Source organism: Pongo abelii, chromosome 1 (assembly GCF_028885655.2).
Source record: "Pongo abelii isolate AG06213 chromosome 1, NHGRI_mPonAbe1-v2.0_pri, whole genome shotgun sequence".
In the NCBI taxonomy this organism is placed as follows: domain Eukaryota; kingdom Metazoa; phylum Chordata; class Mammalia; order Primates; family Hominidae; genus Pongo; species Pongo abelii.
In genome coordinates, this window is record NC_071985.2 from 11,618,853 (window position 1) to 11,644,830 (window position 25,978).

At 38.9% G+C, this 25,978-nt stretch overlaps 1 protein-coding gene across 1 annotated transcript in view; it reads right to left on the minus strand.

Annotated features, from left to right (window-relative positions):
* Positions 1–25,978, minus strand: part of RYR2 (ryanodine receptor 2) — a 786,704-nt gene that overhangs the window by 214,585 nt on the left and 546,141 nt on the right. The window contains exons 29-35 of the mRNA XM_054561059.1: positions 25,559–25,911; positions 24,742–24,856; positions 22,944–23,104; positions 20,948–21,107; positions 14,452–14,538; positions 5,687–5,913; positions 1,833–2,637 (exon numbers count right to left, since the gene is read on the minus strand). Of these exons, the coding sequence (XP_054417034.1) occupies positions 1,833–2,637; positions 5,687–5,913; positions 14,452–14,538; positions 20,948–21,107; positions 22,944–23,104; positions 24,742–24,856; positions 25,559–25,911 (1,908 nt within the window). The remainder of the gene's footprint in view (positions 1–1,832; positions 2,638–5,686; positions 5,914–14,451; positions 14,539–20,947; positions 21,108–22,943; positions 23,105–24,741; positions 24,857–25,558; positions 25,912–25,978) is intronic.

Genomic DNA, 25,978 nt, shown 5'->3' on the forward strand with positions numbered 1-25,978 from the left:
AAATACACAAGGGAAAGTTTGCTAAGGGTCTTCTGGGAAAGCTATTCCATCAGTGATAAGAGACTAGAGTTCCCTTCTTTCAAAATGAGTGTAACTGGTTGATGACATGATTACCACAGAAAGAATAAGGTGAGCATTTTAGGAAGAAAACCACAGGCTGAGGATCACAGAGGAGAAAAATATTAAGATCTGGGTTATGGACGAGATCATTGAACAGCTGTACCAATTCTAGAAATCTAAACTTAAGACAATTAAGTGGTGAATGCTCATTCATTCAGTGATTAGCTGGGTCTTTCTCCTACTGAAAACCAAAAGGATTTATAACTGAGTGAGTATGTTGGTAGAAACATTTCTAAGAGAGAACGCTCTGGCAAATTTTAAAAAAATCTATACACTCAATACCAATTGTGATATAAATACATGACAGTGTCAAAGAGGACCTTAAAACCCTCTGTGTCACCATCTACAATATAACCATTTCTATCAATGCTGTCTCTGAAGTAGTCGCAGTGTCCATCCCCCTTTCTCTATCTCCTTTGCCCCACCCTCCTCTGAGCATGGTCTCCTAGAGTTTGGACCAGCAAGAAAGCCTCCTGACTAACCAGATACTAGATCACACTCTCTTTCCTCCCTTATCGATTTTCCTACCAGCAGCCACACTGGCCTTTTCCTGCCTTAGGGCCTTTGCTGGGCTATTTGTTTTGCATGGAAAGCTCCTAGAACACCCTGCCCTGTTCCTTTTTCTTGTAACTGCTAAGCACAACTCTTAAATCTGAACTCAGCTTAAAAGTCAAAATCTCTAAGGGGTCTTCCCCCTTGTCTTTCTAACAGTAATCGAGTCTAAATGTTCTTTCTTTTAGTAATCCATTCTTTGCCCTCAGAGTATTTAATGCAATTAGCAATAAGATTTTTTAATGCATAAATGAGTGTATATTTCCTTAGAGGCTGTGAGCTTCTGAAAGGCAGGGTTCACTTGTGTTTCCCCTAAGTGCATACCCAGAGTAAGGCTTCAGTCAATGCTGACTAAGGGAATGAGGAGCAAAAAAGCAGATCAGCGATGCAAACATCCAATTGACTTTAATAAACAGAGGAGACATTAATAAAGGACCCTTTAGACATCTTGAGGAGCATAAAGACAGCCAGTGTGTCTGATTCTTTAAAAACATACTAAGGTGGCTGGGTGCAGTGGCTTACACTTGTCATCCTAGCACTTTGGGAGGATAAGGAGTGAGGAACACTTGAGTCCAGGAGTTTGACACCAGCCTGGGCAATAGAGCAAGACCTCATTTCAACTAAAAATAAAAAAAAATTAACTGGGCATGGTGGTATGCCTATAGTCCCAGCTTCTGTAGAAGCTGAGGTGGGAGGATGGTTTGAGCCCAGGAGTTCTAGGCTGCAGTGAGCTATGATTGCACCACCACCGCACTCCAGCCTGGGTGACCGAGTGAGACCCTGTCTCAAAAGACCAAAACAAAAGCATACTAGGGGAAAGTAAAACCTTGCTACGTGACAATGGGTGCATCTACTGGTAAACAAACATTCTAAGGTTGGTAAGAGTGGAAATAGGGGTGGAAAGGGGTATTCGATGGCTTGTATTTCAGGTATTCCAATGTAATGAAGGTAAAAAGCATCTGGGAAACAAGAGGAGGTGGCTAATGAATAAGAGGGAGAAGAATAGGAAGTTAGTTAATTTTATGAAGAACTACCATTGCACAGGAATGCAGAGAAATAAACGCACACACACACACACACACAGAAAGAAACAAAGGCATGTTCCAATACCTTAATGCTTAGTAATTCTGAAATTCACTCAAATCTCTTGTTCTGATTACCTGCAATTTAACTGGCTCTGGCAGCTTCATTTGGAGCAGGCCTTCCTTGGGCCGCTTGCCCTCCTTGGCTTCTTCCTCACCAGCTCCTTGCAGCTTTGCATCATCCACACTGAGCTCTTTCTCCAGCGTGTCACTCTCCTCCTCCGGAGTGGCAGCTTCTTTAAACACACTGGGCTCAATCAACTGCAAGATGTGCTTCAAGTCCTCGTTGTGAAAGATGCCCATGATCAGCAGGGTATAGAAAAGCTTGATGAGAGGTACAAAGAGGAATTCAGTAGTCCCTCCAACTGGGTCCCGGGCATGAAGACTGCCCTCTTTAACAGCTTCTGTCAGCATCTGTATGGTTTTGGCCTTGAGGATGTCCAGTGGGAACTCTGGACTGTACTGGTAACATTCATTACTAATGCTTACAAAACTGGGGGAGGAAAACTGCATCCGTGGCCTGAGGGAGGTGCTGAGGCCGATCCCTGGAAGGCCGTGCTTTTTGTTCTCATCAGGGAACAGGGTGATGCTCTTCGTCTCCTCCGTCATGGGGACAATGTACTCGTTGTTCATCATGAGCCTGGCAGTGGCATAGGAGCTCAGGTGGATGTCGATCAGTAGGTCATAGTAGCCAGCACGCAGCAAACCAGGCATGTACTTGTTCTCAATGGCGTAGAGGAGCTGAGGTTCATCCACGTGGCTGCACAGGGCGTGGGCCACCCGGTGGTTCCCAAGAGCACAGACGGCTGAGTAGAGCCGGAGAGTGTGATAGTGAAATTTCAGCAATTCCTCCTGCTCTGTCAACTCCAAGATGTCAACAGATCTGTAGAAGGGAGGAGAGTGGTAGTAAGATTAGAAATGAATGATTTTTTAAAATCTGAATCAGAGGAGAAATCAGTATGCATTGTAAATTTGAAGGAAAAAAGTTATGGGAATAGACACTGCAGGTTGAATGTCCCTAATCTGAAATGCTTGGGACCAGAAGTGTTTGGATTTGGGACTCTATTCAGACTTTGAAATGTTTGCATTATACTTACTGGTTGAGCATCCTGAATCTGAAAGTCTGAAATGTGAAATACCCCATTTCCTTTGAGCATTATGTTGGTGCTCAAAATGTTTCAGATTTTGGAGCATTTCGAATTTCAGATTTTTGGATTTGGGACACCCAACCTGTGTCTTCTTTTAATTTTCTATGACATGTTTAACGGCTGCATAGTACTTTTAATCATTTCTAGATGTTTTACAAATTTTCTTCTACATAGAATTTGACATTTATCTAGCACCTCCTTCCTCCTCTATTGTATCAAGGATCTGTTGTAGTGAGCCGAGATCGTGCCACTGCACTCCAGCCTCACCAACAAGGTGAGACTCCACCTCAAAACAGCAAATAAATAAATAAACAACAACAAAAAAGCCTCTAGTGGAGAAATTTCTTTCATATGTCATTGTCATTCAATTGTTCATCAAATATCACTGAGTGGATGCACTGTGCACTGATGATACAATGGTGAATAATATAGACATGATTCCTGCCCCCAGGGAGCTTATATTCAATTGAGGGAGTAAACCACCCCTGCTGAGCAAAATGGAGTAAATTAAATTATAAACTGTGATGTGTTAAAGAGAAACAAACTACACACTGACATAAATCTACCGCCATTGCACACTTTAAAATATTAATGATTTGTCATGTTATTGGGGCATCAGATTCTTCTCAACCACACTAGTTAAGGCTTCCTTTTTTGGAATTTGAATTTTGAAACTCATCATATTTTTCTTTGGCTGCTAGGAAGAATGAAATTAATGTGGGCCCCGACTCTACCAACCGGTGTGGTATAAATGACTGTGTGTCACTCTTACCCTCAGTTTTATTTTCCTGTCCATATCTTTTCTGCGGCCTGATGTCAGTGACACATTTTTATACATTCATGTTCCATATTGTTTGGAAAACTGCCTCAAATCCTTTATGATCTTTAATGAGAGTTTACATTTTCCATTCACATAGATATACGTCTATCACAGGCAATTAATATAAATTATAAACTACTGAGACAAGGTGTTATGTTGGTTTTTGATGATAGCATGCCAAAATGTTAAATTATAATGTTAAAATTCCATGCTCAGTAGAGACACAACGTTTTCCTTCACAAACAAGAATTCCTTCCCAAATGTTATGTTTGTTTTGGTTGCTCAGTATTTTCTTAAAAAACATCATCAGATGAAAAATTATGATAAAACTCTTCTCACAAAAAAATAAGAAGAATAAAATTAAAATCAAACTGAACCATCTCAAGAGTATGTTATGGAAGATATCTAATTACTTCATATAAAAATATGTAAATACATATTTAATACATAAAAAGAATTAACTAGCCAGATTAATTTTTCTCTGATTTTCTTTTGTTTTAAAACATCTTTGTTGATCTGTAATTTACATGCTATACAATTTACCTACTTAAAATACATAATTTAATAGTTTTTGTATATTAATGGAGTTGTGTAACTATAACTATAAATTGAGTTTAGAACATTTTTATCATCCCAAAAGGAATTTAGTACCCATTGACAGTCCTGTTCTGCTCGTAGCAGCCCTAGGTAACTACTAATCTACTTCCCATTTCTAAAGATTTGTCTATTATGGACTTTTCAATTAAATAAAATCCCACACTAGTAGGATTCTTTCACTTAATATACTTTCGTGACTGGTTTCTTTCACTTAATATAATGTCTTCAAAGTTCTTGCATTTTGTAGCATGTATCAGTACTTCAATCGTTTTTATTGCCAAATAATATTATTATATGGATATATCACATTTTGTTTATTGATTCATAAGTTGGTGTACATTTGGGGTTCCCTTTCTTTTACTATTGTTCACAATGCTTCTATGAATATTCATGTACATGTTTTTGTGTGGACATATTTTAATTTCTCTTGGGTATATATGAGGAGTAGAATTGCTAGATCACATGTTAATGCTATAATTTTATTTTTTTGAGGAACTGACAAACTGTTTTCCAAAGCATAGGTTAAATTTTAAAGATATTAAAATAAAAAATGCCAAGAACATCTAAAGATATAAAAATGGACCTGGCTTCAATAATTATTTTCAGATTAAAGACTTAAAACATACAAATATGTTTGTGCATTACTTTCATGACATGTTTTTACTCAGTTTGTGATTCAACATTTCAATGGCATTTTGGGAGGGAAATCTTGGCCCAAAACTTAGAAACTTAGCTCCTTATTGATAAGAATCCTGCTTAAATGAAATCTCTGCAATTTAATTGGCTATCACATGGAAAAACAGAAAATCATAAACAAAGCTACTTTTGAGTATTTATTATACTTTATGTTACTATTATTACTGCCTAGAATGCATATAAACTTGTTTCCAAGACACTCACAGTATTTTCCCAATTTTCTCTCATTAATATCTCTTGAGATCAGTTTTTTACATCTATAAAATGAAGGGTTAAACAGAGGAATCATAAGTGATTCCTATGATTCCATCTCTAATATCTCACTATTCTCTATTACAGTACTCTGCTAAGTCATAAGTTGGATTGCAGTTGCACTTGTCTGAATTTTTATTTGCCGTTGTCATTGTAAGTAACACAAGAGTGAATGAAGAAACCATCATGTGGCATCTTCAACTACAGAATAACTTTTTTCAGTAACAAAATGGTTGACAAATAAACTTAAACTTAGAATACGCAGAATAATGACTCCATTACCTAGAGAATTTAGATCTTTGTAAATTTCATTTTGTTTCTTTAGAACCACCCCTGCCCCGCACCACTACCAGAAGCCCCGGGCAGCAGGCTAATCCCAAGCGTCCCAATCAGAATGTCACGGATTCATTGGGGCTGACCTGTTTTCCTCAGGGATATGAAGAGACATGAACTGCAGGGGATCCAAACACTGCACCAACCAGCCTTGGCGTTCACTTATTCGAGATACATCTACCTTCAAAAACTGGTTGGGCATTCTGCTCCACAGGACGTGTGACAGGAACTGCACGTGGAGGCGCGGGGGGCACTGCGGCACGGGGTTCTTGTGTTCACTCTTGAATAATCCCGCCGAGAGAGGCATCACATTCTAGGGGATGGGGAGGCAGAAAAAGAATGAATGTAGAACATCCCTTGGGGTTCACAAAGTAATGACTAGAATTCTGCACAGGACAGAGACAGGGAAAGTAAGATAACCCTATGAGTCAAGCAAAGTCAACACAAGAAATCATAGAAATTGGGTTGAAAAGTTTCTGAAAGGACAAACCAGGAAATACATTGTGAGAGAAAAAATATCTACACCTTCAAGGCAGTCAAACAGGTCTCGGGATGTGTCTTTCCCATATACTGAATGGCACAGAGAGAAGGCCAAGCACAACCAAGCATACCCATATATCCTTTATATTTCTTTACCAGGCTGGGACCTCAGGGAAAGCTGGCAAGTCTCTAGGGACTTTCAGTGTCAAACTTCCTGAATGACAGATAGGTCACATCCCCCGGCTCTCTCTCTCAATATCTGTTCTCTGTCACCCAACTCATCCTTAAAACACTTCCTCTAGCCAGAAGTATTCCAGATAAAGCTCAACAGATAAACCTGACTACCGACCAAGAAAACAGAGTATGTTAGGCATTAACAAACATATTTATTTCTCCTCCACCTCCAATATCATCTTCAGCCATCCTTAATTCCTTCTGTCTGGTGTCAAAGAAAGAGAGGTCTCTGCTTTGCCAAAAGCTTCTTCATTTATCTATGATCTTGACAACACCGATGCCTGCCTCTTATGAGACCATAAGAAAACCATTATCTCATATTTCTGCATTACCTTCTATCTCTTCTTCTCCTCTAGAGCCCCCTCAACTGCATGCTCTAGACTACTTCATCCTCAAACTGCTTTCCTATTGCCCTCTAACAATAGGGAGGAAAAAATCAAGTACTGGTTTAAATACTGATGATATGCTAATGAATAAAACTAACAAAACCCCTGCTCCATTCTTCTCACTGAAAGTATGAAATAAAATCAATAAGTAAATTAAATGAATTAAATGTATTTTAAAAGAGATGTCATGGGCCTGGGGGTTTGGGGGACAGAAAGCCAGAATGGGGGAACCAGAATCCAGGGCAGCAATTTTAAATGGGATTGTCAGAATGGGCATCATTGAGAAAGCGACATTTAAAGAAAAACTGGGCCAGGCGCCATGGCTCACACATGTAATCCCAGCACTTTGGGAGGCCAAGGCAAGTGGATCACTTGAGGTCAGGAGTATAAGACCAGCCTGGCCCACATGGGGAAACCCTGTCTCTGCTAAAAATACAAAAATTCGCCTGTAAAAAAAACAAAAGTGGTGGCATGTTCCTGTAGTCCCAAATACTCGGGAGGCTGAGGCGGGAGAATTGCTTGAACCTGGGAGGCGGAGGTTGCAGTGAGCTGAGATCGTGTCACTGCACTCCAGCCTGGGTAACAAGTGAGACTCTGTCAGAAAGAAAGAAAAGGGAAGGGGGGAAGGGGAGAAGGGGGGAGGGAGGGAGGGAGGGAGGGAAGCAAGGAGAGAGAAAGAGAAAAAGAGAGAGAGAGGTTGTAGTGAGCTGAGATCACATCACTGCACTCTAGCCTGGGTGACAGGGTGAGACTCTGTCAGCAAGAAAGAAAAGGGACAGGGACAAGGAAGGAAGGAAGGAAGGGAGGGAGGGAAGGACGGAGGGAGAGGGAGAAGAGAAGAAGAGAGAAAGAAGAAAGGAAAAGAAGAGAAGAGAGCAAGCAGTCCAGTCTGGATGCATTCAATTTGTGATAGCTATTAGTCGGCCAATGAAAATGTCAGTAGAACTCAATAGTCAATAGAAGACTGAATATATCAGTCAGGCTTCTGAGAAACTACCACTCTTTGTCCAATTTTGTAAAAAAAAAAAAAAAAAAAGTCAATCTGAACTTGCTGCCTCCTTTCTCTCATTTCCAATCTTGAATTCACTGTCACATGGCACCTCTCATCATTTTTTTATATAATAATTCAGACAAGGTCTCCCTCTGTCACCCAGGCTGGAGTGCAGCAGCACAATCACAGCTTACAGCAGCCTCCATGTCTGCACTCTCAAGTGATCCTCCCACCTCAGCCTTTGGAGGATCTGGGACTAAAGGCGTGCACCACCACATCTGCCTAAAATAATTTTTTATTTTTTGTAGAGATGGGGTCTCACTATGTTGCCCAAGCTGGTTTCAAACTTCTGGGCTCAAGTGATCCTCCTGCCTCCCAAAGTGCTGGGATTACAAGCATGAGCCACTGAGACCAGCCCCTCTCCCATTGTTTTGCTGAAATTCTTCTGGCAAGGCCACCAAAGCCCTCCTCATTAACAAAAGCCAGGGATTCCTTTAGTCCGAGTTGCATTAGTCCATCTATGGCATCTGCTGTTAGCCACTCCTGTTTAGAAAACTCCATCCTCACTTGGCATCTACTAAAATGTCTCTTTCAGTTCTTCTCCAACATTCTTGACAGTTCTGCCCTCAGCCTATCTCACAGGTTCCTCTTTTTTAGTTGATACAACCAGGCTCTCTCCTCAGCCATCTCTTCCCAATCTCTACATCTGCCCTCAAATATTCCATTCACACTCCAAGATGAATTACAACTGATTTCTTGATGATGAAAATTTTAATCTCCAGCATAGCTCTTTTTAGCACAATTGTGTATACATATGTGTATATAGGTATGCATACGTATGTATATTGTATATAAATTTGTTGAGTATATAAATTTGCTGTATACCATGTATAAAGCATTGCTCAAGATGTTTAATTATATTAACTCCATAAAACAGATACTGTGAACCCCATTTTATAGACACAGAAACTGAGCTCAAATAATTTAAGAAAGATGTCCAAGGTCACCAAGCCAGCCTAATAAAACTATCTACCCTGCACTCCAATGTGTGCCTGGAACCTCAACTTTACAATTGCAAAATTAAGTTCAACCTTTTTTCCTGAATTTCAAAAAGCTCTTCTACTTTTTGATTAGCATGGCCAAATTGTCCAAACTAAAATTTTAAATCAATCATTCATTCTCACTCTCCTTGAGATCCTGAATTCAATTCATCTACAAATTCTATTAGTCCAATTCATTGTTAAATCCTATTCATTTCTTTTTTTTTTATTATACTTTAACTTCTAGGGTACATGTGCACAACGTGCAGGTTTGTTACATATGTATACATGTGCCATGTTGGTGTGCTGCACCCATTAACTTGTCATTTACATTAGGTATATCTCCTAATGCTATCTCTCCCCCTTCCCCCCACCCCACAACAGGCCCCGGTGTGTGATGTTTCTCTTCCTGTATCCAAGTGTTTTCATTGTTCAATTCCCACCTATGAGTGAGAACATGCAGTGTTTGATTTTTTGTCCTTGTGATAGTTTGCTGAGAATGATGGTTTCCAGCTTCATCCATGTCCCTACAAAGGACATGAACTCATCATTTTTTATGGCTGCATAGTATTCCATGGTGTATATGTGCCACATTTTCTTAATCCAGTCTATCATTGATGGACATTTGGGTTGGTTCCAAGTCTTTGCTATTGTGAATAGTGCCGCAATAAACATACTTGTCCATGTGTCTTTATAACAGAATGATTTATAATCCCTTGGGTATATACCCAGTAATGGGATGGCTGGGTCAAATGGTATTTCTAGTTCTAGATCCTTGAGGAATCGCCACACTGTCTTCCACAATGGTTGAACTAGTTTACACTCCCTCCAACAGTGTAAAAGTGTTCCTATTTCTCCACATCCTCTCCAGCACCTGTTGTTTCCTGACTTTTTAATGATCACCATTCTAACTGGTGTGAGATGGTATCTCACTGTGGTTTTGATTTGCATTTCTCTGATGGCCAGTGATGATGAGCATTTTTTCATGTGTCTGTTGGCTGCATAAATGTCTTCTTTTAAGAAGTGTCTGTTCATATCCTTTGTCCACTTTTTGATGGGGTTGTTTGTTTTTTTCTTGTAAATTTGTTTGAGTTCTTTGTAGATTCTGGATATTAGCCCTTTGTCAGATGAGTAGATTGCAAAAATTTTCTCCCATTCTATAGGTTTCCTGTTGACTCTGATGGTAGTTTCTTTTGCTGTGCAGAAGCTCTTTAATTAGATCGCATTTGTCAATTTTGGCTTTTGTTGCCATTGCTTTTGGTGTTTTAGACATGAAGTCCTTGCCCATGCCTATGTCCTGAATGGTATTGCCTAGGTTTTCTTCTAGGGTTTTTATGGTTTTGGGTCTAACATTTAAGTCTTTAATCCACCTTGGATTAATTTTTGTATAAGGTTTAAGGAAGGGATCCAGTTTCAGCTTTCTACATATGGCTAGCCAGTTTTCCCAGCACCATTTATTAAATAGGGAATCGTTTCCTCATTTCTTGTTTTTGTCAGGTTTGTCAAAGATCAGATGGTTGTAGATGTGTGGTATTGTTTCTGAGGGCTCTGTTCCGTTCCATTGGTCTGTATCTCTGTTTTGGTACAAGTACCATCCTGTGTTGGTTACTATAGCCTTGTAGTATAGTTTGAAGTCAGGTAGCGTGATGCCTCCAGCTTTGTTCTTTTGGCTTAGGATTGACTTGGCAATGCAGGCTCTTTTTTGGTTCCATATGAACTTTAAAGTAGTTTTTTCCAATTCTGTGAAGAAAGTCATTGGTAGCTTGATGGGAATGGCATTGCATCTATAAATTACCTTGGGCAGTATGGCTATTTTCACGATATTGATTCTTCCTACCCATGAGCATGGAATGTTCTTCCATTTGTTTGTGTCCTCCTTTATTTCATTGAGCAGTGGTTTGTAGTTCTCCTTGAAGAGGTCCTTCACCTCCCTGTAAGTTGGATTCCTAGGTATTTTATTCTCTTTGAAGCAATTGTGAATGGGAGTTCACTCATGATTTGGCTCTCTGTTTGTCTGTTATTGGTGTATAAGAATGCTTGTGATTTTTGCACGTTGATTTTGTATCCTGAGACTTTGCTGAAGTTGCTTATCAGCTTAAGGAGATTTTGGGCTGAGACGATGGGGTTTTCTAAATATACAATCGTGTCATCTGCAAACAGGGACAATTTGACTTCCTCTTTTCCTAATTGAATACCCTTTATTTCTTTTCCCTGCCTGATTGCCCTGGCCAGAACTTCCAACACTATGTTGAATAGGAGTGGTGAGAAAGGGCATCCCTGTCTTGTGCCAGTTTTCAAAGGGAATGCTTCCAGTTTTTGCCCATTCAATATGATATTGGCTGTGGGTTTGTTATAAATAGCTCTTATTAATTTGAGATACGTCCCATCAATACCTAAGTTATTGAGAGTTTTTAGCATGAAGGGCTGTTGAATTTTGTCAGAGGCCTTTTCTGCATCTATTGAGATAATCATGTGGTTTTTGTCATTGGTTCTGTTTATGTGCTGGATTAAGTTTATTGATTTGCATATGCTGAGCCAGCCTTGCATCCCAGGGATGAAGCCCACTTGATCGTGGTGGATAAGTTTTTTGATGTGCTGCTGGATTCGGTTTGCTGGTATTTTATTGAGGATTTTTGCATCGATGTTCATCACGGATATTGGTCTAAAGTTCTCTTTTTTTGTTGTGTCTCTGCCAGGCTTTGGTATCAGAATGATGCTGGCCTCGTAAAATGAGTTAAGGAGGATTCCCTCTTTTTCTATTGATTGGAATAGTTTCAGAAGGAATGGTATCAGCTCCTCCTTGTACCACCTCTGGTAGAATTCGGCTGTGAATCTGTCTGGTCCTGGACTTTTTTTGGTTGGTAGGCTATTAATTATTGCCTCAATTTCAGAGCCTGTTATTGGTCTATTCAGGGATTCAACTTCTACCTGGTTTAGTCTTGGGAGGGTGTATGTGTCGAGGAATTTATCCATTTCTCCTAGATTTTCTAGTTTATTTGCATAGAGGTGTTTATAGTATTCTCTGATGGTAGTTTGTATTTCTGTGGAATCGATGGTGATATCCCCTTTGTCATTTTTTATTGCATCGATTTGATTGTTCTCTCTTTTCTTCTTTATTAGTCTTGGTGGTAGTCTATCAATTTTGTTGATCTTTTCAAAAAACCAGCTCGTGGATTCATTGATTTTTTGAAGGGTTTTTTTGTGTCTCTATCTCCTTCAGTTCTGCTCAGATCTTAGTTATTTCTTGCCTTCTGCTAGCCTTTGAATGTGTTTCCTCTTGCTTCTCTAGTTCTTTTAATTGTGATGTTAGGGTGTCAATTTTAGATCTTTCCTGCTTTCTCTTGTGGGCATTTAGTGCTATAAATTTCCCTCTACACACTGCTTTAAATGTGTCCCAGAGATTCTGGTATGTTGTGTCTTTGTTCTCGTTGGTTTCAAAGAACATCTTTATTTCTGCCTTCATTTTGTTATGTACCCAGTAGTCATTCAGGAGCAGGGTTGTTCAGTGTCCATGTAGTTGAGTGGTTTTGAGTGAGTTTCTTAATCCTGAGTTCTAGTTTGATTGCACTGTGTTCTGCGAGACAGTTTGTTATAATTTCTGTTCTTTTACATTTGCTGAGGAGTGCTTTACTTCTAACTATGTGGTCAATTTTGGAATAAGTGCGATGTGGTGCTGAGAAGAATGTATATTATGTTGATTTGGGGTGGAGAGCTCTGTAGATGTCTATTAGGTCCGCTTGGTGCAGAGCTGAGTTCAATTCCTGGATATCCTTGTTAACTTTCTGTCTCGTTGATCTGTCTAATGTTGACAGTGGGGTGTTAAAGTCTCCCATTATTATTGTGTGGGAGTCTAAGTCTCTTTGTAGGTTTCTAAGGACTTGCTTTATGAATCTGGGTGCTCCTGGATTGGGTGTATATATATTTAGGATAGTTAGCTCTTCTTGTTGAATTGATCCCTTTACCATTATGTAATGGCCTTCTTTGTCTCTTTTGATCTTTGTTGGTTTAAAGTCTGTTTTATCAGAGACTAGGATTGCAACCCCTGCCTTTTTTTGTTTTCCATTTGCTTGGTAGATCTTCCTCCATCCCTTTATTTTGAGCCTATGTGTGTCTCTGCACGTGAGATGGGTCTCCTGAATACAGCACACTGATGGGTCTTGACTCTTTATCCAATTTGCCAGTCTGTGTTTTTTAATTGGACCATTTAGCCCATTTACATTTAAGGTTAATATTGTTATGTGTGAATTTGATCCTGTCATTATGATGTTAGCTGGTTATTTTGCTCATTAGTTGATGCAGTTTCTTCCTAGCATCGATGGTCTTTACAATTTGGCATGTGTATGTGGCCGGGCGCTTGGTGCCAGAAGCAAGAGCCCCTCAGGGCCACCTCACGGGGTCGTGAATAAACAATCAGAGTAGTGGTATTTCACCAGCGGCCTGCAAGGCCAGCGGACCCTGCCCCGCCCCCTCGCAGGGACAAGGGGGCACCAGGGGCCTCCCACTTATTCTACACCTCTCATGTCTCTTCACCATGCCAGACTAGAGTCAAGCTCAACAGGGTCTTCTTTCCCCGCTGATTCCGCCAAGCCCATTCCCTTGGCTGTGGTTTCGCTGGATAGTAGGTAGGCACAGTGGGAATCTCGTTCATCCACTCATGGGCGTCACTAATTAGATGACGAGGCATTTGGCTACCTTAAGAGAGTCACAGTTACTCCCGCCGTTCACTGGAGCTTCATTGAATTTCTTCACTTTGACATTCAGAGCACTGGGCAGAAATCACATCACGTCAACACCCACCACGGGCCTTCGCGTATTCATTTCTTCTATAAAATATTTTCACATTTATCATTTTTCATTCTGACTTCCGTGGCTCTAATCACTGTCTTCCATGTAGACAGTATCAAATTATTGACACCTCATTGCTACTGACTATTCTCATTCTTGCCCACCTCCACACTAATAACAACATATTTTTCAAAACAAGTTTCATTATGCTCAATCCCCATCTTCAAATTTCCAATGGATTTCCCCTGTCTATGTAATAGGTGCTAACCTTTTCACATGGCACACAAGACCTTTTCAACTTGGACTTGTTCTACCTTTTATCCACCTTAATCTCCAGCCACATTCTGGAAGGCATCCTGTTACGGTTACACTGAATTCCTTAACCTTCAGCATGTTCACTCTTACATATTTTTGCTGCTTCTCATCCTCTGCCCAGAATGACCTCTCCTAATAAACGTACCCCAAGAGCTCCTATTTTACAGTTAGTAATCAAACTAAATGTTACCTCTTCTTTGAGCTTTAGCTGATCCAACCCCTCCAACTGAGTTGTTCTTTCATTTATGTTACTGGAGTATTCCATACATACCACTATTGTAGGTGGCATGGTTTCAGATCTTTAAGTCCATTCATTAGCTCACCTATGAGTTCAATGATTACTGCAATGTGTGTAATCTTGGCATTTTTTTTCCATAGACCTTTTATTGAATAGGCCTTTTATTGAACAATATACATATGATAACTAAAGAGAAACACTTTTTAATTATTTTGTTACCCTTGTGACCTGAAAGAGATTTTCAAGCATGGCTATCTTTTCTTGAAAGAATGATTTATTTGAGTCATATCAGTACTAATCTACTGAATTCATTTCAGAATAAATCAATGCTATATCCTAATAGAAAAAATACAAATACAATACCAGGAATGAGTTTTATTACCTTTATTCTTCCCAACTCAAACTGGAAAACATTGGGACTTGTAGCTTGTGCAAAAACCGCAGGAAATAATTTTGTACTCGGCTCCACCTGAAATACACAAATGAATTTAATAATGTTAGTAATGAAAGAAGACAAGGGAGACAGTTTTTCTTGATAACAACAAAGGAATACTTTACAGAAGGAGCCCAGAGATTTTCCTTTCTTGCATATTGATTGATGTGCTCCTTCAAGAATTAGAGTATTTCATTACTATGTGAACACTGCTGGGGGAACACACTCTGTTTACTCTGAAGGGCTTATGGCATTGTCATTATTTAACAGAAGTAAAAATACATAATTAATCCAACTTTTTCCATTTTCTTTTAATTTCTAATTTACTGTTTTTTAATTGACACATTGTAGATATTTAATGGGGTATAATATGATGTTTTGATACATGCATACATTGTGTAATGATCAAATCAGGGTAATTAGCATATCTATCACTTTGAACATTTTTCATTTCTTTGTGGTGAGAACATACAAAATCCTCTCTTCTAGCTATTTTGAGATATACAATACCTGATGGTTGACTATAGTCACCCTACTGTCCAATAGGATACCAGCGCTTATTCTTCCTTTCTAATGTTAACTCTATATCCATTGGGTATCTGCTCCCTCTCCCCCACTTTCACCTACCCTTCCCAGTCTCTGATAACCACTATTCTATTCACCACTTCCATGAGATTAACTTTTTTCAATTCTATATATGAGTGGTCAATGCAGTATTTTTCTTTCTATGCCTGGCTTATTTCACTAAACACAATATCCTCCAGGCTCACCCATATTGGTGCAAATGACAGGTTCTCATTATTTTTTATGACCAAATAGTATTCCATTGTGTATATATACCACATTTTCTTCACTTACTCATCCATTGATGGGCACTTAGGCTGATTTCCTATCTTGGCTATTGTGAATAGTGCTGCGATAGTTATAGGAGTGCAGGTATTCCTTCCACATACTGATTTCGTTTCCTTGGGATATATACCCAATACGAGGAATTCTGAATCATATGGTAGTTCTATTTTTAATTTGTTGAGGAACCTCCATACTGTTTTTCATAATGGCTATATTCATTTACATTCCCACCAACAGTGTATGAGTTTCCCTCTTCCTCAACATCCTTGCCAATGCTTATTATCTTTTGTCTTTTTGATAATAGCCATTTTAACTGGAATAAGGTAATATTGTGGTTTTGATCTGCACTTTGCTGATGATTAGTGATGTTGAGCATGTTTTCATATGCCTGTTGGCCATTTGTATGTCTTCTTTTGAGAAATGTTTATTAAGGTCTTTTGCCCCCTTTTAAATCATATTGTTTTTACTATTGTTGTTTGTGTTCCTTATATATTCTGGATATTGATCTTTTATCAGATGTATAGTTTGCAAATATTTTGTCCCATTCTGTAGGTTGTCTTTTCACTCTGTTAATTGTTTCCTTGGCTGTGCAGAGGATTTTTAGTTTGATATAATCCCACTTGTCTATTTTTGCTTTTGTTGCCTGTGCTTTTGAGGTCTTGTCCAAAAAATCCTTACCCAGTCCAATGTCATGAAGTGTTTCCCCCACGTTTTCTTCCAGTAGTTTCATAGTTTCAGGTCCTACATTAACTCTTTAATCCATTTTGAGTTGATTTTTGTATATGGTGAAAAATAGGGGTCCAGTTTCATTTTTCTGCATGTGGATATTCAATTTTCCCAGTACCATTTATTGAAGAAACTGTCCTTTCCCCAATGTGTGTTCTTAGCACCTTTGTTGAAAATTAGTTGGCTATGGATAGATGGTTTTTTTTCTGGGTTCTCTGTTCTGTTTTATTGGTCTATATGTCTGTTTTGGTTACTAGAGCTTTGTAGTATAGTTTCAAGTCAGGTAGTGTTTTGGTTACTATGGCTTTGCGTATTTTAAACTCGGTAGTATGATGTTTCCAGGTTTATTCTTTTTGCTCAAGATTGCTTTGGCTACTTGGGGTCTTTTGTGATTTCATAAGAAATTTAGAATTATTTTTTCTATTTCTATAATAGAATAATAATGTCATTGGTATTTTGATAGGGACTTCACTGAATCTGTAGATTACTTTTTGTACTATGGACATTTTAATAATATTAATTCTTCCAATCCACCCAATCCAACAGCATGAGATATCTTTCCATTTATTTCTGTCCTCTTAAATTTATTTCACCAATGTTTTATAGATTGCAGTGTAGAGATCTCACACCTCCTTTGTTAAATATATTCCTAGATAACTGATTTTTTTTTTTTTTTTTTTTTGAGATGGAGTCTTGCTCTGTCACCCAGGCTGGAGCTCAGCTCACTGCAACCTCTGCCTCCTGGGTTCAAGTGATTCTCCTGCCTCAGCCTCCCCAGTAGGTGGGATTACAGGTGCCTGCCACCATGCCCGGCTAATTTTTTTGTATTTTTAGTACAGACGGGGTTTCGCCATTTTGGCCAGGCTGGTCTAGAACTCCTGACCTCAGATGATCCAACCGCCTCGGCCTCCCAAAGTGCTGGGATTACAGGCGTGAGTCACTGCGCCCAGCCGATAACTGATTTTTAAAGCTATTGTAACTGATTGGTATCTTGATTTTTTTTTCTCAGAGCATTCACTACTAGTGTAAAGAAATACTGATTTTTGTATGCTGATTTTGTATCCTGCAAATTTACTGCATGTATTAGTTTTAACAGTTTTTTTAGTAAACTTTTAAAGGTATTTTTATATATAAGATCATGTCATCTACAAACTGAGACAATGTGATGACTTCTTTTCCAATTTGGATGCCTTTTATTTCTTTTTCTTGCCAAATTCTCTGGCTAGCACTTCTAGTATTACGTTGAACAGAAGTGGTGAAAGTGGGCATCTTTGTCTTGTTCCAGACCTTAGAAAAAAAAGCTTTCAACTTTTCCCCCATTTAGTCCTGGGCTTTTCTTTGATGGAGACTTTTCATTATTGATACAATTTCCTCACTCACTATTAATCTGCTCAGATTTTCTATTTCTTCATAAGTCAGTCTTGGTAGGTTGTACACATCTAGGAATTTATCCATTTCTTCTAGGTTATCTAATTTGTTGGCATATGATTTTTCATAATATTTTCTCATTATTCTTTGTATTTCTGTGGTATAGGTTGTAATGTCTTCTTTCCAATGCTGATTTTATTTATTTGAGTCATCTCTTTCTTTCTTTGTCTAGCTAAAGGTTTATTGATTTTGTCTTTTCAAAAAACCAACTCTTCCTATCATTGATCTTTTGTATTGCTTAGTCTCTGTTTTGTTATTGTTCCCATTTTTATTATTTATTTACTTCTATTAATGTGGGGTTTAGTTTGTTCTTGTATTTGTGGTTTTTGAAGGTGCAATATTAGGTGGTTTATTTTTTACTTTTTAAATATAGGCATTTAATACTGTAAACTTCCCTCTTAGAACTGCTTCTGCTGTATCCCATAGCTTTTGGTATGTTGTGTTTCCATTTTTGTTTGTCTCAAGAAAATTTTTCATTTCTTTTTTAATGTCTTCATTTACCCACTGGCTATTCAGGGGCATGTTGTTTAATGTCTATGTATTCGTAAAGTTTCCTCAGTTCCTCTCAGTATTGATTTCTAGTTTTATACTAGTGTGATCAGAAAATATATACGATATCATCTTAAATTTTTAAAGATTTATTTTGTGGCCTAACATATGATCTGTCCTGGAGAATGCCCCATGAGCAGTTGAGAATAATGTGTATTCTTCAGCTATACATCTGTTGCACAGAATGTTCTGTAAATGTCTAGTATGTCCCTTTGGTCTAGAGTGCAGTTTAAATCTGCTGTTTCCTTGCTGAATTTCTGTCTGGATTATCTGCTGTTGCTGAAAGTGGGATGTTGAACTTCCCTACTATTGTTGCATTGAAGCCTATCTCTCCCTTTAGATAAAACATACTTCATATATTTGGATGCTCCAGTGTTGAATGCATATAAATTCACAATTGTTATATCTTCTTAATTGATCCTTTTCTATTAAATAATGACCTTCTTTGACACTTTTTTACATTTTTTTAATTAAGTCTATTTTATCTAAGCATGGCTACTTCTGCTCACTCTCAGTTTCCATTTGCATTGAAAATCTTTTTCCATCCCTTCACTTTCAGGCTATGTCTGTCCTTATAGGTGAAGTGAATCTCTAGTGGGCAGCATATAGTTGAGTCTTGCTTTTTATCCATGCAGCCACTCTCTATATTTTAATTGAGCAATTTAATCCATTTACATTCAAGGTTATTATTGATAGGTAAGGAATTATTCCTAATATTTTGTTCATTGTTTTCTAGATCCTTCATTTCTTTCTCTCTTGCTTACCTTTGTGGTTTGACACCTTTTCGTGGTGCTAAGCTTTGATAACTTTCCCTTTCTCATTAGTGTGACTGCTGCAATTTTTTCTTTGTGGTTACTATGAAACTAAGATAAACAATATTGTAGTTATAATAGACCATCTTAAGCTGATACATTTGGTTGCATAAAAATACTCTGGACTGGCCAGGCGTGGTGGCTCATGCCTGTAATCCCAGCACTTTGGGAGGCCGAAGTGGGCGGATCACAAGGTCAGGAGATCGAGACCATCCTGGCCAACATCGTGAAACCCCATCTCTATTAAAAATACAAAAATTACCTGGGTGTGGTGGTGCGTGCCTATAATCCCAGCTACTCAGGAGGCTGAGGCATGAGAATTGCTTGAACCCAGAAGGCAGAGGTTGCAGTGAGCCAAGATCCTGCCATTGCACTCCAGCCTGACGACAGAGCAAGACTCTGTCTCAAAAAAAAAAAAAAAAAAAATACTCCAGACTTTTACCCTCCCCTCACAATTTATATTTCTGATGCCTTAATTTACATCTCTCTATATTGTATGTTCCTTAACAACTACTTGTAGCCGTAGTTACTTTTGACAGTTTTGACTTTTAACCTTCATACTAGAGTACTAGAGGTTTGAAAGATTTGGTATAGCACCATTTCAGTACTGCAGTATTCTGAGTTTGATTTAAAATTTACTTCTACGAATGGGTTTTATACTTTTACATGTTTTCATGGTAGTAATTACCATCCTTTTGCTTCCAGCTTTAGCACTGCCTTAGGCATTTCTTCTAAGGCAGGTCCAGAGGTGGTGAATTCATTCTGCTTTTGCTTATCTGCGGAGTACTCTATTTTTCCTTCATTTCTGAAGGATAGCTTTGCTAGATATAGTATTCTTGGCTGACAGTTGTTCTTTCAGCACATTGAATATATCTCATTTCCCTAGCCTTCAAGGTTTCTGCTGAGAAACTTGCTGATAGTCAAATGGAAATCCAAGTATATATGACTTCGTGCTGTTCTCTCATTACTCTTAGAATTCTCTCTTTTTCTTTGATGTTTGACAGTTTGATTATAATGCGTCTTGGAAAGGACCTTTCTGGGTTGATTCTCTTGAGATCCTTTGAGCTTCCTGGATCTGGATGTCCATATCTTTCCAAAGACGTGGAAAGTTATTAGTCATTATTTTGTTAAACGTTTTCTGTGCCTTTCTCCATTGCTCAGTGGCATCCCATAAGTTCTACAGGCTTTTTTCCTTCTTTCTTATTTTTATTTCTTTTTCTCCCTCTGGATGGGGTTATTTCAAAAGACATGTCTTCAAGTTCATAAAGTCTTTCTTGTGCTTGATCTAGTCTGTTGTTGAAACCCTCAGTTGTATATTTTATTTCACTATTGAATTCTTGAGTTACAAGATTTCTGTTTTGTTCTTTTCTACTATATGTATTTCTTCGTTAAATTTCTCATTCAGATCATGAATTGGTTTCCTGATCTTGTTGAAGTATCTGCATTTTATTGTATCTCGCTGAGTTCCCTTAAGATCATTATTTTGAATTTCTTTTCAGGCATTTTGTAAATTTATTTTGGGGAGGAGGATCTGTTACTAGAGAATTATTGTGTTCCTTTGGAGGAGTCATGTTTCCTTCCATTCGCATGTTTCTTATGTTCTTTTGATATCTGTTCATCTGGTAAAACGGTAGCCTCTTCCAACTTTATGAAGTAGCTTTTGTAGGAAAATAGTTTTTCCTGTAGATGGGTTCTAGGGTACCGGTTGGGTAGGATACACTGGTTTTGGTTTTGGTTCTGGGTGGATGCAGTAGTGTAGTATCTGTGCGGATTCTTCAGCTCTAATTTATGTCAGCAGCATGTGCAAGTGCCTCAGTGGTCTGGCTACAGGCATTTGTGGTGGTGATTGTGCAGCTTTGTTGGGGTAAGACCACCAAGGTGGTTCTCAGGTCACAGGAGTGCAGTGGCTGGGACAGCTATGGGGAGGGCTTGCTGGGGGCAGGTCTGCTTGGCTGGTTTTCAGACCAGGGGCACATGTACATGTGTCTATTTTACTTTTTGATCTTACAAACTGTGTTTTCCTTTAATGGGGGAAAAAAGTCTTCCTCCCTAGAAGCCTGATATCATCACTGACCACGTACCTGATAGTATGTGCTCAGTTCCTTGCCATTGGCAATGAACGTGAGCAGCCCGCTGGCAGCATCCACCACACAGCCAATCTCCAGTCCATTATTGTTGCGTCCTTGCCCGGGGCTCATGCTCTCACCCGCACATACCATGTAGCAGTTGCTGCGTTTGATGCTGAATTTCAAAAGAACATTTTTATCTTTGTACAATCACAGATAAAAGAGAAAGCAGGTATATCTTGCAAACTAACTAAATTATGCTGCGCAAGCAACAAGCTCATGCTGTAATGGGAGAGGTGCACAATGGGCCCGATTCTGTGATACTGAGCAAAACTCCATTGACTGCAGTGGACGTTCTGAATCAGGTCTTATACATCTCTACATTTCACACCTAATGAAGACAGGTCAACAAGTTGGAACCAAGTAAGAACTGACCTGCACCTTCTCTCCAAAAACTCAAACCAAACTAGACCTTTTTCTGGGTTCAAAAAAGTTTAACTATTTAAAAATTATCCAAATTTGTAATTTTCATCTCATGGATTTTTTTTTTTAGTTTTTTTTCTTTTTTTTTTAACCACTTGTTCTGAAATGAGAAGCATTTGTTTCCAAACACTATCAAAGTCCTTAGGCAAATTCTACGTAAGCCTTCAGTGATTTGATATATTTAAAATTTGGCTGAAATTTTGCCCCTTTCTGGACAATTCCCAGTGATCTGAGAGACAGACTTAACTAGAATATGCAAAAAAAAAAAAAAAAAAAAAAAACCAGTGATGTTAACCACAAATGCCACCTGATTTTCACCTTCCCTAAAGCTTTTACTAGAGATGGTAACAACGTTAAGTAATTTGAGCCTTATCAGCATTCTCTTTCTCTGCCACTATACAGTGAACATATTAACAAAACAAGCAAAAAAGGCTAAAGCCAGGCAAGCAGAAGGGAAAGAACAAAAAGGCTGGGATAAATCAGTTTCTGAGTAATCAAGTGTAGGCTGCATTTCTTCACACTATGTACATAAAATCCAATGACCCTTCCCTATCTTCCATTTCCTCCAACAAAATCATCTTTCAGTTATCCCATCCCTATATTGACTTCTTTACTTATATTGTTGCCATCCCTGAAAATTAAGTGTGGCCTCCAAAGAAAACTCCTGGAGACATGTGGTTTTTTTGTCCCAAACTTATGTAAAGAGCTCTTCATTAGAGATTTTTGCTGGGCCCCGATTCAAATGCTAAGTCCATTATGCTTCATATGTTACAACCTGAGGGCAGGAAAGTGAGTTTCTCAAAAAATGACGGTGCAGGTATAGAAGAAAAGCAACGTTATAAAGGACTCTTTCTGAGACCTGTCACAGCAGATCAGAGAGGATACATGGGCACAAAAGGTAGAAGCCAATGGTCAGATCTTCTCTTGTCTTATTCTGCAAGGAAGACGGCCTTCTTCACTTTTTTGAAGGTTTGGTTTGAGTTTGGTTTGTTTTACAAATGAAAAAAAGATGGCACAGAAAGTGTAACTGACTTACCCAAAGCCACACAGCGAGTCAATGGCAAAGCTGAGGAAAGAACCCACTTCTCCTCAGTCCGAGTTCAAATGCGTCCACCTGGTCTAAACTACCAGCCCACATTGTCTTCACAGTTTTCTCCCCACCACATAGCCAGTTCCCGAATTCTATATCAAGTCATTGGTTAAAAGCCTCACATTCACCCATCTCTCATCCCTAAAACAAAGGCTAAGTATTGGTAACCCAAGCTGTTAGTCATGTTACCTGAAGGAATATATGATCGTTACCCCAAAAGGCTGCACTGCTCTTACTGTACAATGTTTGCACGTTTAATACATTTAGATTCCTTATTGGTTTGTATGAATAACAAAAACGACATTGACATTAATGGCTTGATTATATTGTTCCTATAAATAGAAATATCTTGGTCACAAAATACAAGGAAAAGGAGTAGCTAGGTTCACCAATATTTTTTTCACATGTCATTCTTGCAAAAAATTGAGGAAAACCAACCTTTCATGCACTTTTCCTTTTTCATCTCCTAGAGTAACTGTTACTGTGCGAACTCTGTCCAAGTCAAAGCCTGTGTCATACTGATGGAAATCTGATGTAATCCAGCCCACCCAGACATTAGCAGGTTCTTGTCCAGGAAAGATTCTCACTGAGTAATAGTACTGTGAAGATAGCAGAACCAAATATTGGCAAAGTAAAATTAAACAAAACAAAAACTGGATTTGCAATCCTAACTGTGTCTAAGTCTGTGAATGACTTAAGCATTCATTTCTTGGTTTAAAACCGTTTGGGTGAATGAAAATATCGTAGGCACAAAGGACTAACACTGCAGAAGACTAAGAAACGTCATTTACCAGAGATCCTGAATTAAATAAGAAATAACAGGAAAGAGAGAAAAGATGTGATCTGAGCAAACATGCTAAATGATTTAAGTCTTTTATGCTGGTGAGCATATGTGTGTGTGTGCTAGATGTGTGTAATATACACACATACATATATATGTGCACATATATACAGTATACATATGTAATAAAATCACGAATCCATTAAGCATAGGGAAGCTTCAAATTCTTCAAGCTTATACATGTATACAAATCTATGTTCACTTTTTTTTTTTTTTGAGATAGACTCTCACTCTGTCACCCAGGCTGGGGTGTAGTGGTGTGATCTCAGCTCACTGAAGCCTCTGCCTCCTGGGTTCAAGAGATTCTCCTGCCTCAGCCTCCCGAGTAGCTGGGACTACAGGTGTGCACAACCACACCCAGTTAATTTTTATATTTTTAGTAAAGACGGGGTTTCACCATGTTAGCCAGGCTGTTCTCGAACTCTTGACCTCAGGTGATCCACCTGCCTCGGCCTCCCAAAGTTCTGGGATTACAGGCGCGAGTCACTGCACCTGGCCAATGTTTGGGTTTTTGTACTTGTCACCCACCTTTTTGCATATTCTTGGCCTTTCCTTTCTCTGACATATAACATTTTGACACTTTAAGCTCACTTTTTTTTTTTTTTTTTTTTGAGACGGAGTCTCACTCTGTCACCCAGGCTGGAGTGCAGTGACACCATGTCGGCTCACTGCAACCCGTCTCCTGGGTTCAAGCAATTCTCCTGCCTCAGTCTCCCTAGTAGCTGGGATTACAGGTGCCCACCACCACACTCCACTAATGTTTATATTTTTAATAGAGACAGGTTTTCACCATGTTGGCCAGGCTGGTCTCGAACTCCTGACCTCAGGTGATCCATCCATCTCAGCCTCCCAAAGTACTGGGTTTACAGGCTTAAGCCACTGCACCCGGCCTAAACTCATTTTGAAATAGTTTAGAATACATGAACATCAAACTCAAATATGGGAGCACTCTACAATGAACACAACTAAATACTTTTTCAATGTAGCATTTCAGGAGAATTAGCTTTGAGAATTTAAAATGGAAGGGAGCAAAGCTTGACCTCTCACAAATTATGATGACTGATCTTCCTTCAGACAATTCAGTAAGAGGAAGAAAATCAAATGTCGTTGAAAAATTCAAGAGCAATTTAAAATTTTGACAAAAAACAGAATAGCAAAATTAAGATTATGCACGCCATTAAAAATACTTTTTCTAAAATAGCTCTTGTATTGCATAATATCCATCATAATACATAAACTTTTTTCAAACTTTCAGTCCCCAAAATATATCCAAAAATAGAAACAGACATTTTAAAAATAATGTTACTAAGTATGATGAATCAGTATGTGTTATTGGAGATGTAAAGCACAATGAGTGACGAACAGAAATAAACGACAAAAGCTGCAACCTCATACCGTGGACGTTTGCATCAAGAAATCATAGTCATCCCGATCATCAGCAAGGACATCTTCAGTGAGTCTTGCAGAATGGCTTGTACTGTAATCTGGCTTTGTTCTTCTAAGCAAAAATCTGAAATATTTTAGAGGACTAACAATAAGCAACATTAAAATGTTCTGTCTACTTCAAATATGAGCATAATAAATTGAGTTGCCCTAAACCTGGGCGATTTTGCTCCCTGGGGGACATCTGGGAATATCTGGAGATACATGTCTTTGGTTCTCACAGTTTGGGGGATGGAGTGCTACTGGCATCTAGAGGGTGGAGGTCAGGATGCTGCTCAGCATCCTTCAATGTCCAAGGTGTGTCCTCAACAAAGAATTGTCTGGCCTAAAGTGCCAATAGTGCTGAGACTGAGAAACTCTGATTTAGTATAAGAAAGGATGTTAAAATAACTTGCCGCCTTTATCATAAAAAATACTATTTGGAGAAAATACTCTGCAAGTTTCAGGCAAGAATGTAAACACAGACATCTTAAAAAGTAACTCCTGAGATAGATAGCATCTACGCTAACAAATAAGATGACTAACAGGTTGCTTAATTTTTCCCTATAGCATCCTTTGCACAAAGAGGAGGAGGAGAAGGAGGAGGAGAAGGAGGAGTAGGAGGAGGAGAAGGAGGAGGAGAAGGAGGAGGAGGAGAAGGGAGACGAGGAAGAGGGGGAGGAGGAAGAGGAGGAGGACGAAAAAATTTACACTAGGAGACCCTTTACTCTGGACTGTAACCCTCCTTACATAACTACAAATTTAAAATCACAGCGTATAAATTAGTAACCTTTGTTTCAGACGAGAGGGCTTTTCCTGAGCATAATCTTTGTGGTTATTAAACTCTGGTTTAGTAGCTTCTTTGTCTTTGTCAACACGATCGGGCACTAGATGGCCATGAGCTGTCTTCATCAGAACCTCAAAGTCAGAATCAGCATCATAATCTTCCAAATCATTCTTGGGCCCAAAAAGGCCAGCCCCAGGGAGCCCTCCAGCCACCGTCTTGGAGAAGACCTCCGCGCACTCGATCGGCATGCTCAGGCGATAAAACATGATATCAGTGTTGCTGTTCTGAGAACCAAAAGACTTCTGAGTGACCTTTAAACATGGGGAACTGTCTACGGTGCCGTCTATTCTGGTCACCTAGCAAATGAAGAAGTGATAGTTCACATTCCAATCACCATTGTCAATTTCCTGATTCTAAAGATGA